Below are 12,131 nucleotides of genomic sequence, written 5' to 3'. Positions count from 1 at the left end.
TCTCTTCTCCTGATCCACTTTGAAGGGAGATCCATCCAGTCTGAGTCTGTGCATTCAGTGGTCATTGAATGCCGTGCTGGGGCTGGGTGATCATGAATTGTAATTCTTCATTCTTGGCATATGCATTCTCAATTTGTCACCTTTTCCTAAAGCGGCAATCGTTAACCAGTGTTCTGATGTGGAATGCATTCTAGATCAAGGTGATGACCTGGTTAGGAACTCCACTGTGCATATGAAGCATTCATTCCTTACTTCCCTATTCCCTTGCATGTTTATTTTCATAGATTACATTATGCAACCATCTGTACTCCTCATGTTCAGTAATCTTTAGGAAATTTTTGGCTATTGCTCAATTCTTTTGACTTGGTGTTTTTTTTCCCCCACCAATTTCCCTGTCTGCTCCTCATTGCATCTACTTTCCTGATATTTTATATCCTTCCCACCCAATTCTGTTTCCCCAAGATCCCCTTTGGGTACTTCAAAGTCTAACGTTACTCCTGTTGGACATATTGCTAAGAGGGTCAATTGTAGTGATGTGTCCAAATATTTAAGTCCAAGTAATTTGGCTTTAGAGTCTTGATTTTTTTCTTTTCTCCCTTCCAAGATTGTCTACGTGGGTTAACATTGTCAGCACCGGTGTATAGCTTTGTACGAGTGCATGCCTTTGGATACCTCCCCTCCCCCTTCACCCCAGAATGATATGCCAGTATTTTCCTTTTTTCAAGCTGATGGGGTGATTGGGTACTACCTACATCCACATTCTGCCACACTCATTCCTTCATATTGGTATTTTAAAGTGGGCACTCCAACATCATCTTTATAGAGGATAGAAATTGGGTTCAGTTTGGTGGGTACGCAGCAGGCCTTCCCAGCTTTCATTGGGTTTTTGAGATGTACTAAAGTCTGAACAATGGCATGCTTAGTTGGAGTCACATCATCAGCAAGAGGGAAGAAGCAGATTCCTTTACATTCATATGCATCATACTCCTTTGGGGCAATGATCCAGTTGTCCCATCCAATATCCTTGAAGTTGACTCGAAGGGAGCTCCTTTGGCAATGGTTATTGGAAGCTGTACTTCTTTTGCTTCTGGACAAAGATGGTCTCCTGATAGAAAAATCCTCTATTTCTTCTTCTATTTCCTCCTCTTCCTGAGTGCTACCATTCTTGGACAATTTCTTGAGCACACTCTCTTGCTCGTGACCTATCATCTCCCTGAGCTCCATCTTGATTTCCTTTGTTCCATTGCTTCGGTCATCAGAGAACACAACAAAGAAGGGCAGATTTTTGGAGTCTGGAGGGACACTGATGTCTAGTTTTTCACATCCTTTCATATGACTTTCCACTCTGATTTCCAGCTTATTTTTATTCTTTGTTGGATCTGACCTAACCCATCGTTTTACTGCACTGGAGACCTCAAATGTTTCCCAACCACTTTCTTGGATAGCCTGGGACACAAGGAAGGACTTGGTCCCCTCTGTGCCTTCCCAGAAGTCTGTTGCACCTTGGATGTCATAAATGGCAATGTTGCCTTTCAGTTCATGGGACAATTCAGCATGGCTGTGACAGGAAATATAGAGCCGGAGCTCAGCCCTGGTGATTTGCTCATGTCTTGGAATAGAGATGTTGAAAAGTAAGATGTGTTTCTGTAAGGGATGTCTGTCTGTTGAAGACACAGAGACAACATCTGCAATGGAAACAGACACAATACAGTGACCTGATTTGTTTTACTTGGCTCATTTAGTTTTTCTACTTGAGAGCTCCAAAGCTAAATTCATTAATCTTATCCATCCCACCCTCCCTATTTTGTAGTTGAGGTGATTGAGATCTAAAGAGATGAACTGAATTGCCTAAGATCCCAGAGTTAGCAAAAATAGGGTCTCTAGGTTAATAGCCTCAAATTGTTTCTACTATATTGAATTGCTTCTTTCCTCCCTTTCTCCCTTGCTCCCTCCCTCCCATGCTCCTACACTTCCTTCCTTCCTTCCTTCCTTCCTTCCTTGCTTGCTTGCTTGCTTCTCCCCCCCAAAAGCCCCATGCTATGAAAGAATTACAAAGAAGAAGAGAGCCATTTAGTCTTTGGGAGCTTGCAGACTACTGAGGGGTAGAGATGACAGGAATGCAAATAATTTTACTATATAAAAGACAGAGTGGTACATTGAGAAGATCATTGTCTTTGGAGTACAAGGACATGAATCTGAGTTCTGAGTCTTGATACTTAAAAATTCCGTGATTTGATTTGTGACCATACCTCTGTGAGCCTTAGTTTCTCCATTTGTAAAATGTAAATAATAACTGATACTACCTATTTCCAGGGAGGTTGTAAGGAAAATGATTTGCAATTTACAAAACAGCATACCACTGTGAGCTTTTAAAAAAAATAATAAGAATGGTAATCTTTGTTTTATAGAAATAAGCATTCCAGATTTTACTGGATTTTTAATATCACCATGTAATGATATAGTTGTTCCACTGCTTACCTTTACAGAAGATGAAAATCATGAATTTCTTTGGATTTTTTTTACTTAATTAAACTTTTTTCCTTTAGTAATGGTTAGTTTTTTCCAAATTACACATAAAAACAATTTTTGTCATTCATTTTCTAACATTTTGAGTTCCAAATTCTCTCCTTCCCTCCCTCACTGCTCCCCAACTGAGATGGTAAGCGATTTGATATTGGTTATCCATGTGCTATCATACAAAACATATTTTCATATTCATCATGTTGTGGAAGAACACATAAAAACCCATGAAGAAAACGAAGTGAAAAATGGTCTGCTTTGATCTGCATTCACACTCCATCAGTTCTTTCTCTGGAGGTGGATAACATTTTTCATCATGAGTCCTTTGGGATTGTCTTGGATCATTGTATTGCTGAGAAGAGCTAAGTCACTCACAGTTGTTCATTGTATAGTACTGCTGTTACTATACACAATGATCTTCTGATAACAGCTCTTTACAAAGAATTTTTAAAGGACTTCACAGAAAGGAATGTGTAATTTCAAATCACTGTTGTGAAAGAAGGTAGAAGGAAGATGAATCCTAGTGAGCTCAAAGTAATCTGGTGAATTCCTGTGTTTTTCTAGGAACTTTTGCAAAGGTTCTGATTTATTGCTGTAACCTTAAATTGAGGACCTTGAGAATTTTTTTAAGCATAGCAAATGGGAGGGGGAAATGAAATTCCAGTGTAAGGAAGAGAACTTGATCCAGTGACTGAAATGGTTCAGTAATCAGTAGTGATTCTTAATTGAAGAAGGGGATTTAAGGGGAAAATCACTTTGATCTGTACTTTTGTTGGGGTAGGGGAGAGTGAGATTTTTGCCTAAATTCCCCAGACCGTTTCCTTAATTCTCTACTTCACTTTTTGTTTGTAAACATAGCAAGAGAGGACTTTCAGTCACTGGTTTCAATACAGGGGAACCCCAATAATTCATTTATTTTATGGCATCACCTTTAAATTGGACTTTGGGGGAATATGACACCACAAAAGGCAAAAGAAAATCCTTGCTCTTAAGGGGTTCACCATCAAGCTCTAAGTTACTGATGGATTGTCAATCTGCTTTGATAGAAAGAGTTTCCATGCTCAGAGACCTTAAATTAATAAAATCACAGGTTCCCTTCATCTAACACACACACACACACACACACACACACACACACACACACACACACAACCAAGCAAATATTTGGGAGACAAACCTATCATATTGCAAATTCCTACTGAAAAAAAATTACTTGATTAACCAAGCTACACTTCTACAAAGTCAATAAAGTCTATTTTTATTTGTGTCTATAGATTCTTTTAAAATTATCTACTCTCAAACCTGCACATTCAATCTGATTAATTGCTGAGGAAAGGAGGGACTTACTGTGATCACTAAGACAATCTCAAGCTATCTACCCATTTTGTTTCTCAGATTCATAGGCTCATAGTCAGAACTTGAAGGGATTCTAAAAATTGTTTCTAACAGACCTTTCAATTTTAGTTGAAGAAAATGAAGTCTGGGGGTAAAAAAAAAGTTGTCGAAGATCACAGAGCATGTTAGTGGAAGAAGTGGAAATAAAACCCAGCCAGGTCTCCTAACTAGTGCATCAGCATGCTATCATTTCAACTGGTCATCAAGTCATGGAAATCATAGGAGACATAGAATATTACTTAATTAGAGACTGAGGCAGGGCAGAACCAGGGAAACTCTTAATAGATTTCCCCCCCCCCCTTTTCTTCCTTTTTTCCCCCTTAAACTCACTGACAGAGTAGAAATAGCAATCTTTTTTAAAGACCTGAAAATCCACTATGTGAACCCTAGGGACCAACATACTGGTTAGTTCATTAAACAGTATGGAGAAAGAGGAGAGAATTTTCCTAAAAGAATACCTCCAGGTCTTCATCTCCAATAGCTTGTTACTGGGAAGTACAAAGGAAAAGAAGGGGACACTGGCAAAAACTCATGCAATATAGAACCAACTGATCCATCAACAAGCATATATTTCCTGCCTTTTATGGCCAGTTCATCATGCATGCTAGGCTAGGGGCTGAGGATAGGAAGAAGCCACCTCCTCCCTCAGGCTTAGCCATACCTTCGATACTGAAGCTCCTCACTATATTGGATGCTGGAGTGGACGATTTGTCGGTGGTGTATCTGTTGTACAGATCAATCATGAACTGAGGCGGCTCCACTTTGGTCCTGTCTTGGGAAGGGACCCCTGATAAATTCAGGCTCCGCAGGAAATCCACCTTCATGTTCTCCAGGAACATTTTGAAGTCAAAGCTCATATCATCCTCCCCCTTCTCAGCCTCCCCAAAGAATTTATTGGCGTTTTCCACGGCAGACACCCGTTCCCAGTCCTCCACAGGTTTCCCTCGCCCGCAGCAGGCTAGGAGAGATAAAGCTAGTAGGCCAGTCAGCAAGGCAAAATAAGGCATTTTAGGTGGTGGGGGTGTGCCCTGTCTGCCAACAGGATGAAAAAGGAGCCCAGGTTACGCTAGCTTGGGACAGTTGATGGATTATAGGGAGGAGGAAAGAATAGTCTTAAAGCATCTCGTTTCTGCAGCCTTTTCTGACTACAGTCTCTCATCAGTTGTCAGCCAGGCTGGCCATACACTTGTAACTTATCTAAAGTTGCCTCAGTGGTTCTTATCTCCTAAAGCTCTTAGTTTTTACTTAATGATGATTCTATAAACATCTGACAAACACAAATGGCTTGTGGGAAGAACATTGTATACTGTAAAGAATTCACATTCACTTTGGGGTTATCGGCTGCTTAATTAGTTTTTTTTTCCCCTTCCTTTCTTTCCCTTCTCATTTCCTTGCCAACTTTGAGCTGAAGAGGATTGGACTATGGTGGGGGCTGGGGAATGGCGTATGCTCAGTTTTCCAGGCCCCTGAATTTGGGGGGTGTGCATGGGGAAAAGGAAAATAGAAACAAACCTAGTTTTGCCAAACCTCTGGCCTTAAAATCCTGAGCTCTGGAGCCCCAGAGAGTTTATTTAGATCAGGTTGAATTCAAGCATCAAAAAAATAATCCTTATACCTCTAAATATACTTTAAAAATACAAATTAACTTTAAAATCTCCCTCCCATTTTATCAGCCTCAAGCTATCGTTTATTCATGGAACAATATCTGTTTTGTGTCAAGTTCCTCTTCAATTGTCCCTTTGGAGATTGTGTTCTTTGGAGGGTTTATGGGTACACGGGGGTCAGGGGGAGGGGTTGGGGGAAGTGTGAGGCACCCTGCTTCTGGAGGGAATGTTATGCAATGTTTCCTCTACATTTTGTACACTAGGTTCTGGGTTAAGTCCTTGAGCCCCAAATGACCAGTTGTGGGTTTCAATGACCTGAAAATGATGATAAGTCTGAGGCGTGTGCATGTGTCGCCTTCATCCTTTCGAGTAAAGAGTTTATTTCCAGTTGCTGAAGTCTATATATGGATTTTTTTTAGGGGGTGGGGGTAAAGGTCACTTGTGACTATTGACTAAGGCCCAGTGAAGATCGAGTCTAAAAATAAATGTCATGGGTGTTTGGTTGCTTATTCTAGGAAAAGATTTATGAATGGCATTATGTTGTTCCCTTTTGAGAGTCTGCAATTAACTGAACCAATCTTCTTGGGTGGAAGGTTAAGGAGGGGGGAATAGGAAAGCTCATACTCCCTTCTAGTTTCATTCATTATCATTCTCTCCCCCAGTCCAGTGTATGTGGAGGTGAGAGATAAGCTGTCAGAGGTTCATGGTAGCTTGGTCAACGTGGACATAACTATTTTCTTTTTCACTTGGAGTGGAGGGCCAAACCAACTAATCAATCAATCCACAATCCTTTATTAAGTTCTAACTATGTGCCAGGCACTATGCTTAGAACTGGTGATTACTTTTTTCTTAAAGGAAAAACAGTGCTGGTCCTCAAGAAGATTACATCCCAATGGGGAGAAATATGCATATTAATTGGTAGCTGTTGTCCTATATCTCTGGTACCTTTCATGGCTCAATTCCTTGAGAAGACTATCTATGATCAATGTCCCCTCTTTTTCCTTTCCTCTTACTCTCTACTATACCCTCGATAGCAACCTGACTTGCTACCTCCTCATTGAGCTAAAATCGTTTTCTCCAAAGTTACCAATGATCTCTTAATGGCCTTTCCTCACTCTTCAACTTTCATGACCTCTTTATATCTTTAATGCTGTTAATCACCTTCTTCTTCATACTCTGTTCTCTGTAGGTTTCTGGGACCCTGCTTTCTCTTTGATTCTCTTTTTACCCATCTGCCTGCTCCTTCTTTTGATAGACCTTAATACGTATTGTATCTACAAACCATAGATATACCCTAAGGTCCTTTTCTGGGCCATCTTATCATTCTGTATTATTTTGCCTGATTATTTCATCTCCTTTCAAGCATTCATTTGTCATCTTCATGCAGGTGATTCGAAGATCTATTGATCTATCCCTAACCACTCTATTGACCTTCAGTCTTGTATTTCCATCTGCATTTTGGATACCTTATTTGGGTGCCCCATAGACACTTTAAACTTAACATTTCAAAAGCTGAATTGATTACCTCTTTCTCTCCCCTAAACCATTTCCTTTTTATAATTTCTTTATTATTGCTAAAGTTACCACCATCTTCTTATAAGTACCCAGGCTTACAACTTTGTGTTGTATTCAACTCTCTTCTTCCCTCCCTCCCTCTTTCCTTCCTTCCCTCTTTCCTTCCCTCCCTCCATTCCTTCCTTCCTCCTTCCCTTCCATCCTCCCTCCCTTCCATCCTCCCTCCCTTCCATGACTAAAATAGCTTCCTAACTTGCCTCCTGTCCATGATCTCTGACCTTTTACAATCGATACTAAATACTACTATTAGATTAATCTTTCTATAATACTTCTTGTGCACTTCACTTTTCTAACCCCACCCTTTCTTCAGTCCCCAGAGTCCTCAGTGACTCCATTGCCTATAGAATAAAGCCAGGAGGACATTTAAGACCCTCCGCACCATAGCTAGAATTTCTTGTTCTGGATTGTCAAGGTGCTTTTATTTTCTGATACTTTTAGTACATACAATAACCAAAGAGTAAAATCTATTTGAAAGTCAATATAATCTTATTGTTAGAGTTTTCTGATACTAAATGATTTAATTTTTCAGTCATCCATTTAACAATCATTAAATTCTTACTAAGCACTAGTAAGGGAGTGTGAGGTGATGTAGTGGATAGAGTACTGGTCCTGGAGTTAGGAAGACCCATCTTCCTGACTTTAAATCTCACCTCAGACACTTACTAGCTATGTGACCATGGGCAAGCCATTTAATTCTTTTTGCCTCAGTTTTTCCTCTGTAAAATGAGCTGGGGAAAGAAATGGCAAATTGTTCTAGTATTCCAGATTCCAAATGTGGTCATGAAGTGTTGAGCATTGTTTGAAACAACTGAACAAGAAGTTCCAATTATGTGCCAGTAATTCTGCCAAGATACAAAGACAAACAAAATAGTCCTTGCTTTGCTTGTACGAAGTCAAATCAAGTAGTTGATAGTTGATGTGTTTTATCATATTCCCCAAAACTGCAAGAAATATTTGATTATCAGATTAAGAATGATAAATATATGAAATGGCAGGGAATTTTCATGAAGAACTTGGTAAGACCCTCAAAATTAAAGCAATATACACTTGGACATTCAGTGATTTCAGGGCAAAGGTGGGAAAAAGCAAGCAGGTGGAGAACCATGTGGAAAAATATGGTTCAAGAGAAAGAGATGAGAAAGCCCTGAGACTTGTAGGTTATTCAAGCCTTTCTCTTCTATATTATAAATACTTTTTTCTCTCAAAAATGAGGTTTACGGATTATTTTCTTTCTGCCCCCCAAGATATTTATTTTTTAAGATTAATTATAAAAATTCTGAGTTCCGGAGGCAGCTGGGTAGCTCAGTGGATTGAGACCCAGGCCTAGAGATGGGAGGTCCTAGGTTCAAATCTGACCTCAGACACTTCCCAGCTGTGTGACCTTGGGCAAGTCACTTGACCCCCATTGCCTACCCTTATCACTCTTCTGCCTTGGAGCAGAAGACACAGCATTGACTCCAAGACTGAAGGTAAGAGTTTAAAAAAAAATTCTGAGTTCTAAGTTCTCTCCTTCATCTCTACTCCTTCCCTATCCATTGAAAAGACAATTAATATGATGACCATATTTGCTGTGAGTTCTTTTCTTATGAGTCTCCCATCCCTACATAGAGATCATTCAGGATGCTTCAGAAGATGTAAGCACTAAAAAAATCTCATTCATTGACCTTATGATAATAAAGGGTCAAGTGAAGCATAAAACAGGGAGATGTAGGTTTGTCCAAAGTATTTGCCACTATAATAATGGAGGACACCCAGAGTAGTTAGAGGAGATTCCATGTGGAGGTTGAGGTCATCCAGATGTTTGTGGACAATATTATGTTGATTGCAGCAAAGTCCCAGGACATTGCAGTTTCCTGGAGGAACTCTTAAAGGCATGTGGTTTGCTCATACAAACAGGAAAGATCAAGAGGATGAAGAACACGTGTTATCTAGATTTTGTCGCCCAATAGAATTTGCCTAAGAATATATCTACTGGGGACAGACAGTCCATTCTGTCAATTGGTTAAGTCCTACATTGAAAAGGAGAAAGAACATCCTTGATTGCTTTTAGAAAATGGCTGAGCATTTTCACTGACTTCAAGCTTACTGTAAAACAAAGAGTAAGATTGAAAAAAAATTAAAAACCATTTTGCTATTATGTCAGCGAAACCTGGAATACTACTGCCTTCAAAAAACTGAAGATAATTATCATACATAGGGTGATGGGAAAGGTTCATTATAGATGTGAATAGACTGCAACATATAACCAATAAGGAACTCCAAAGAATAGAAGAAGATCTTACCAATGAATCGTATCACAGAAAGAAAATTTGGAATGATTCTGTGGAGGGAGCAGGGGAGGACAGGTAGAGAGTTAGAGTATTCCATTGGTTCTCTTACTGTGCCAACAGAAGTGGAGTAAACCTTCAGCATATTGGGTAGATCTGCCTTTTCAAACTTTCAGTAGGACAAGAGTTGCATAGGATGGGAAGGCATGGATGGGCTCAATCTGTATTATCAATTCCTGAATTGATAAGATTACATATCCATAGAAGTGTCTGAATGTACTTGCACCAAAGGACTTATATCCTATCTGGTAGGAAACAACTTAAACAAAGATGAGTAAATACAAAATAGAAAAAAAAGTCATTTTTTTTGGTAGAGGAGGGCATTAAGAGCAAGGAGTTATGGGAAGACTTTTTGAAGGAGATACTTGAGGTGAACCTTTAAGGAATATAGGAATTCTAAGAAATTGTAGTGAAGAAAGAGTTTATTTCACATGTATAAAGCATAGGGGTGAAAGATGGAAAATCGTGTGTGATTAAGAGCAGATAGGGAAATTTGGCTAGAATGTAGAGCCCGTGAAGGGGAATAATATGAAATAATTTTGGAAAGGTAGGCTGACATCAGCTTTCACAGCTAACAAAAGAGTTTATATTTCATCTTAGAAACAACTGTGAGTCTCCTGAGCAGGAGAGTGAGATGGTTTGGTCAATGACTTAGCAATATCAAGTGTGGAGAATTCATTAGAGAAGGACAGGGGTTGGAGTCTGCAAGACCACTTAGGAAGATATTACAGTAGTCAAGGCAAGAAGTGAGGAGGGCCTGAAGTAGCAAGATAATTGTGTTATTGGATAAAAGAGTATAGATGCCAGGGATGTTGTGGGGATAGTTGGCACCAGAGATAAAAAATGGAATTAGAAATTGGCAATTGATTGGTTATGAGAGTGAGGGAAAGTGGAATGAGTGTTGAGGATTAGAAAGAAGGTCATAGAGATGGAGAAGTTATGAAGAGGAAGAGGTTTGGGATAGAAGATCAGTTTTATCCAACCTTATTGCCCACAACTATCCAACAGGAGCTCTTTGCAGTAGTCTAATTGGTTTACTCACAATTCCATTAACAACTCACTCGGCTTTAATTTCTTTGCTTATGTCATTTCTGCCTCTCCCCCCTTCTCTTTTTCACCTAGCCTCTCATTGTTTTTCAAGACTTAGCTCCATTTTCATGAGTCTTCCTGTCTCCAAGCCTGGCATTCTCTCTGCTAGACCACCAAACTACCATCCCTCCCAAAACTCTGCTCTCATACACTTATCTGTATATTATATTTATCTGTTTGTGCTTCATATTTCCTAGGTAAGATAAGTTCCCTGAGGACCAAAGAGAGGTCATTTTTCCTCTTTATGACCCCAGTACTTTCTGTATTACAGGCACCTTCAAAAGTTTGCTGAATTAGATGTTGTCTGTGACCTCTTCTTTATTGTCTGTCTTCCATATTGAAGACTGCTGTGGGGAGAAGTTCTTGTTGTGATTATTAACATACACCCAGTCAGTATGCATCCCTCTCATGACTGATGAGTCTGAGCAAGCTTTGCAAACAATGGGCAATGCTGTGGGAAAACACAATTCAATAACTTGAGATGAAAATTGGACTCAGGCTTTTATTATCCCACAGAGCAGATCATCTCCCTCAAAAGGAGGTGATGCTTTTGGAATAGCTTTAATTTGAGAATGACAATATGTTTCCATGTTTTTGGTTTTTGGTTTTTGGAGGGAGGGGAGATGGTTTGGCTTAGGAACATGAGTAACAGCTAAGAAATAATCAAGAACAAAACCTGAATGAATATTTTGCCAATATCTATTGGTATCCCCAAGAGATCAATAATTTAATTTCATTTTTGCTTTCTCAATGTTCTATATATTCAGGAATGAAAATTAATATACACACATTAAGCTTAGAGGCAAAAATAGTGGGATTTGTACAACCTCCATCTCCTCATCTATAAAATGGGAATAATCATACCCTTAACTACTGTGCCGAGCTGATGTAAAGATCAGATGAGACTCTGCATAAGGTCCTTTATATGTATAGGTTGTTATTATTGTCCAAGTACTCTATACATTTTCATTTTGACTAACAAAGAAATAGGAGCATCAGAACAAGTCAAATTCATAAAATTTTGCAAGGACAGTTCAAAGTGAAACAAGATGAAAGAATGCTTCAGTTTCTGAAGAGTACAAGATTTCATTGAGCTTGATACTCTCCCTGGTATAGATCAGCACTGCTCTGTGTCTCAGAAGACAGACCTGTGGACTTTCTGTTACTAGTAATGAATGTCTCTACTGAACCTAGGGAGCAAACATATAGGAAGGGAAAAGATCAAAAAAGGGATAGGATCACATAGAGGGCGCTTGGGGCAATGTTAATAAATACTGGAGAGAAGGGAGAACTACCCAATTTCTACTCTGTTTTTCTACTCTCTGTCCATAAAAATGGTTCTCAGTCCTAGGATAGAACAAAAAGTTTTAGCAGGTAGTTAAAATTTTTCTTAAAATAGTTAAATGTTGAAGCAGTTACTCAGGAAGGTCTGAGTTTGAATCCTGTCTGGGACATTTAGAAGCTATGCAAACCTGGGCAAGTTTCTTTGCTACATTAAAGTTTCCAGGAATCTCCCTCTCTCCTCCCTGCACTAGAGAAGGCATCATTTTACAAAAAGCCAAAACCAGAAACAAATATATATATATATGTATATATATGTATGTATATATATACATACATA

At 39.2% G+C, this 12,131-nt stretch overlaps 1 protein-coding gene across 1 annotated transcript; it reads right to left on the bottom strand.

Moving 5' to 3' along the window:
• Positions 1-233: 233 nt before the first annotated feature.
• Positions 234-4,922, bottom strand: GDF2 (growth differentiation factor 2). Its single transcript, XM_044662708.1, has 2 exons — positions 4,577-4,922; positions 234-1,685 (listed from the first exon to the last, which is right to left on the bottom strand). The coding sequence occupies exons 1-2, from the start codon at positions 4,920-4,922 to the stop codon at positions 745-747; spliced, it is 1,287 nt and encodes a 428-aa protein (XP_044518643.1). The 3' UTR covers positions 234-744.
• Between the last annotated feature and the right edge of the window lie 7,209 nt (positions 4,923-12,131).

This window comes from Gracilinanus agilis, chromosome 2 (assembly GCF_016433145.1).
Source record: "Gracilinanus agilis isolate LMUSP501 chromosome 2, AgileGrace, whole genome shotgun sequence".
Taxonomy (NCBI): Eukaryota; Metazoa; Chordata; class Mammalia; order Didelphimorphia; family Didelphidae; genus Gracilinanus; species Gracilinanus agilis.
Note: the sequence above shows the minus strand (reverse complement) of the source record. Positions and strands in the feature narration are given on the sequence as shown.

Bases quoted from the DNA above. Each gene is read 5' to 3' on its own strand.
- GDF2 (XM_044662708.1), bottom strand. From the start codon at position 4,922: ATGCCTTATTTTGCCTTGCTGACTGGCCTACTAGCTTTATCTCTCCTA. The intron at 1,686-4,576 runs GTATGGCTAAGC...TTTCCATTGCAG, and splicing joins GAGGAGCTTCAGTATCGAAG to ATGTTGTCTCTGTGTCTTCA.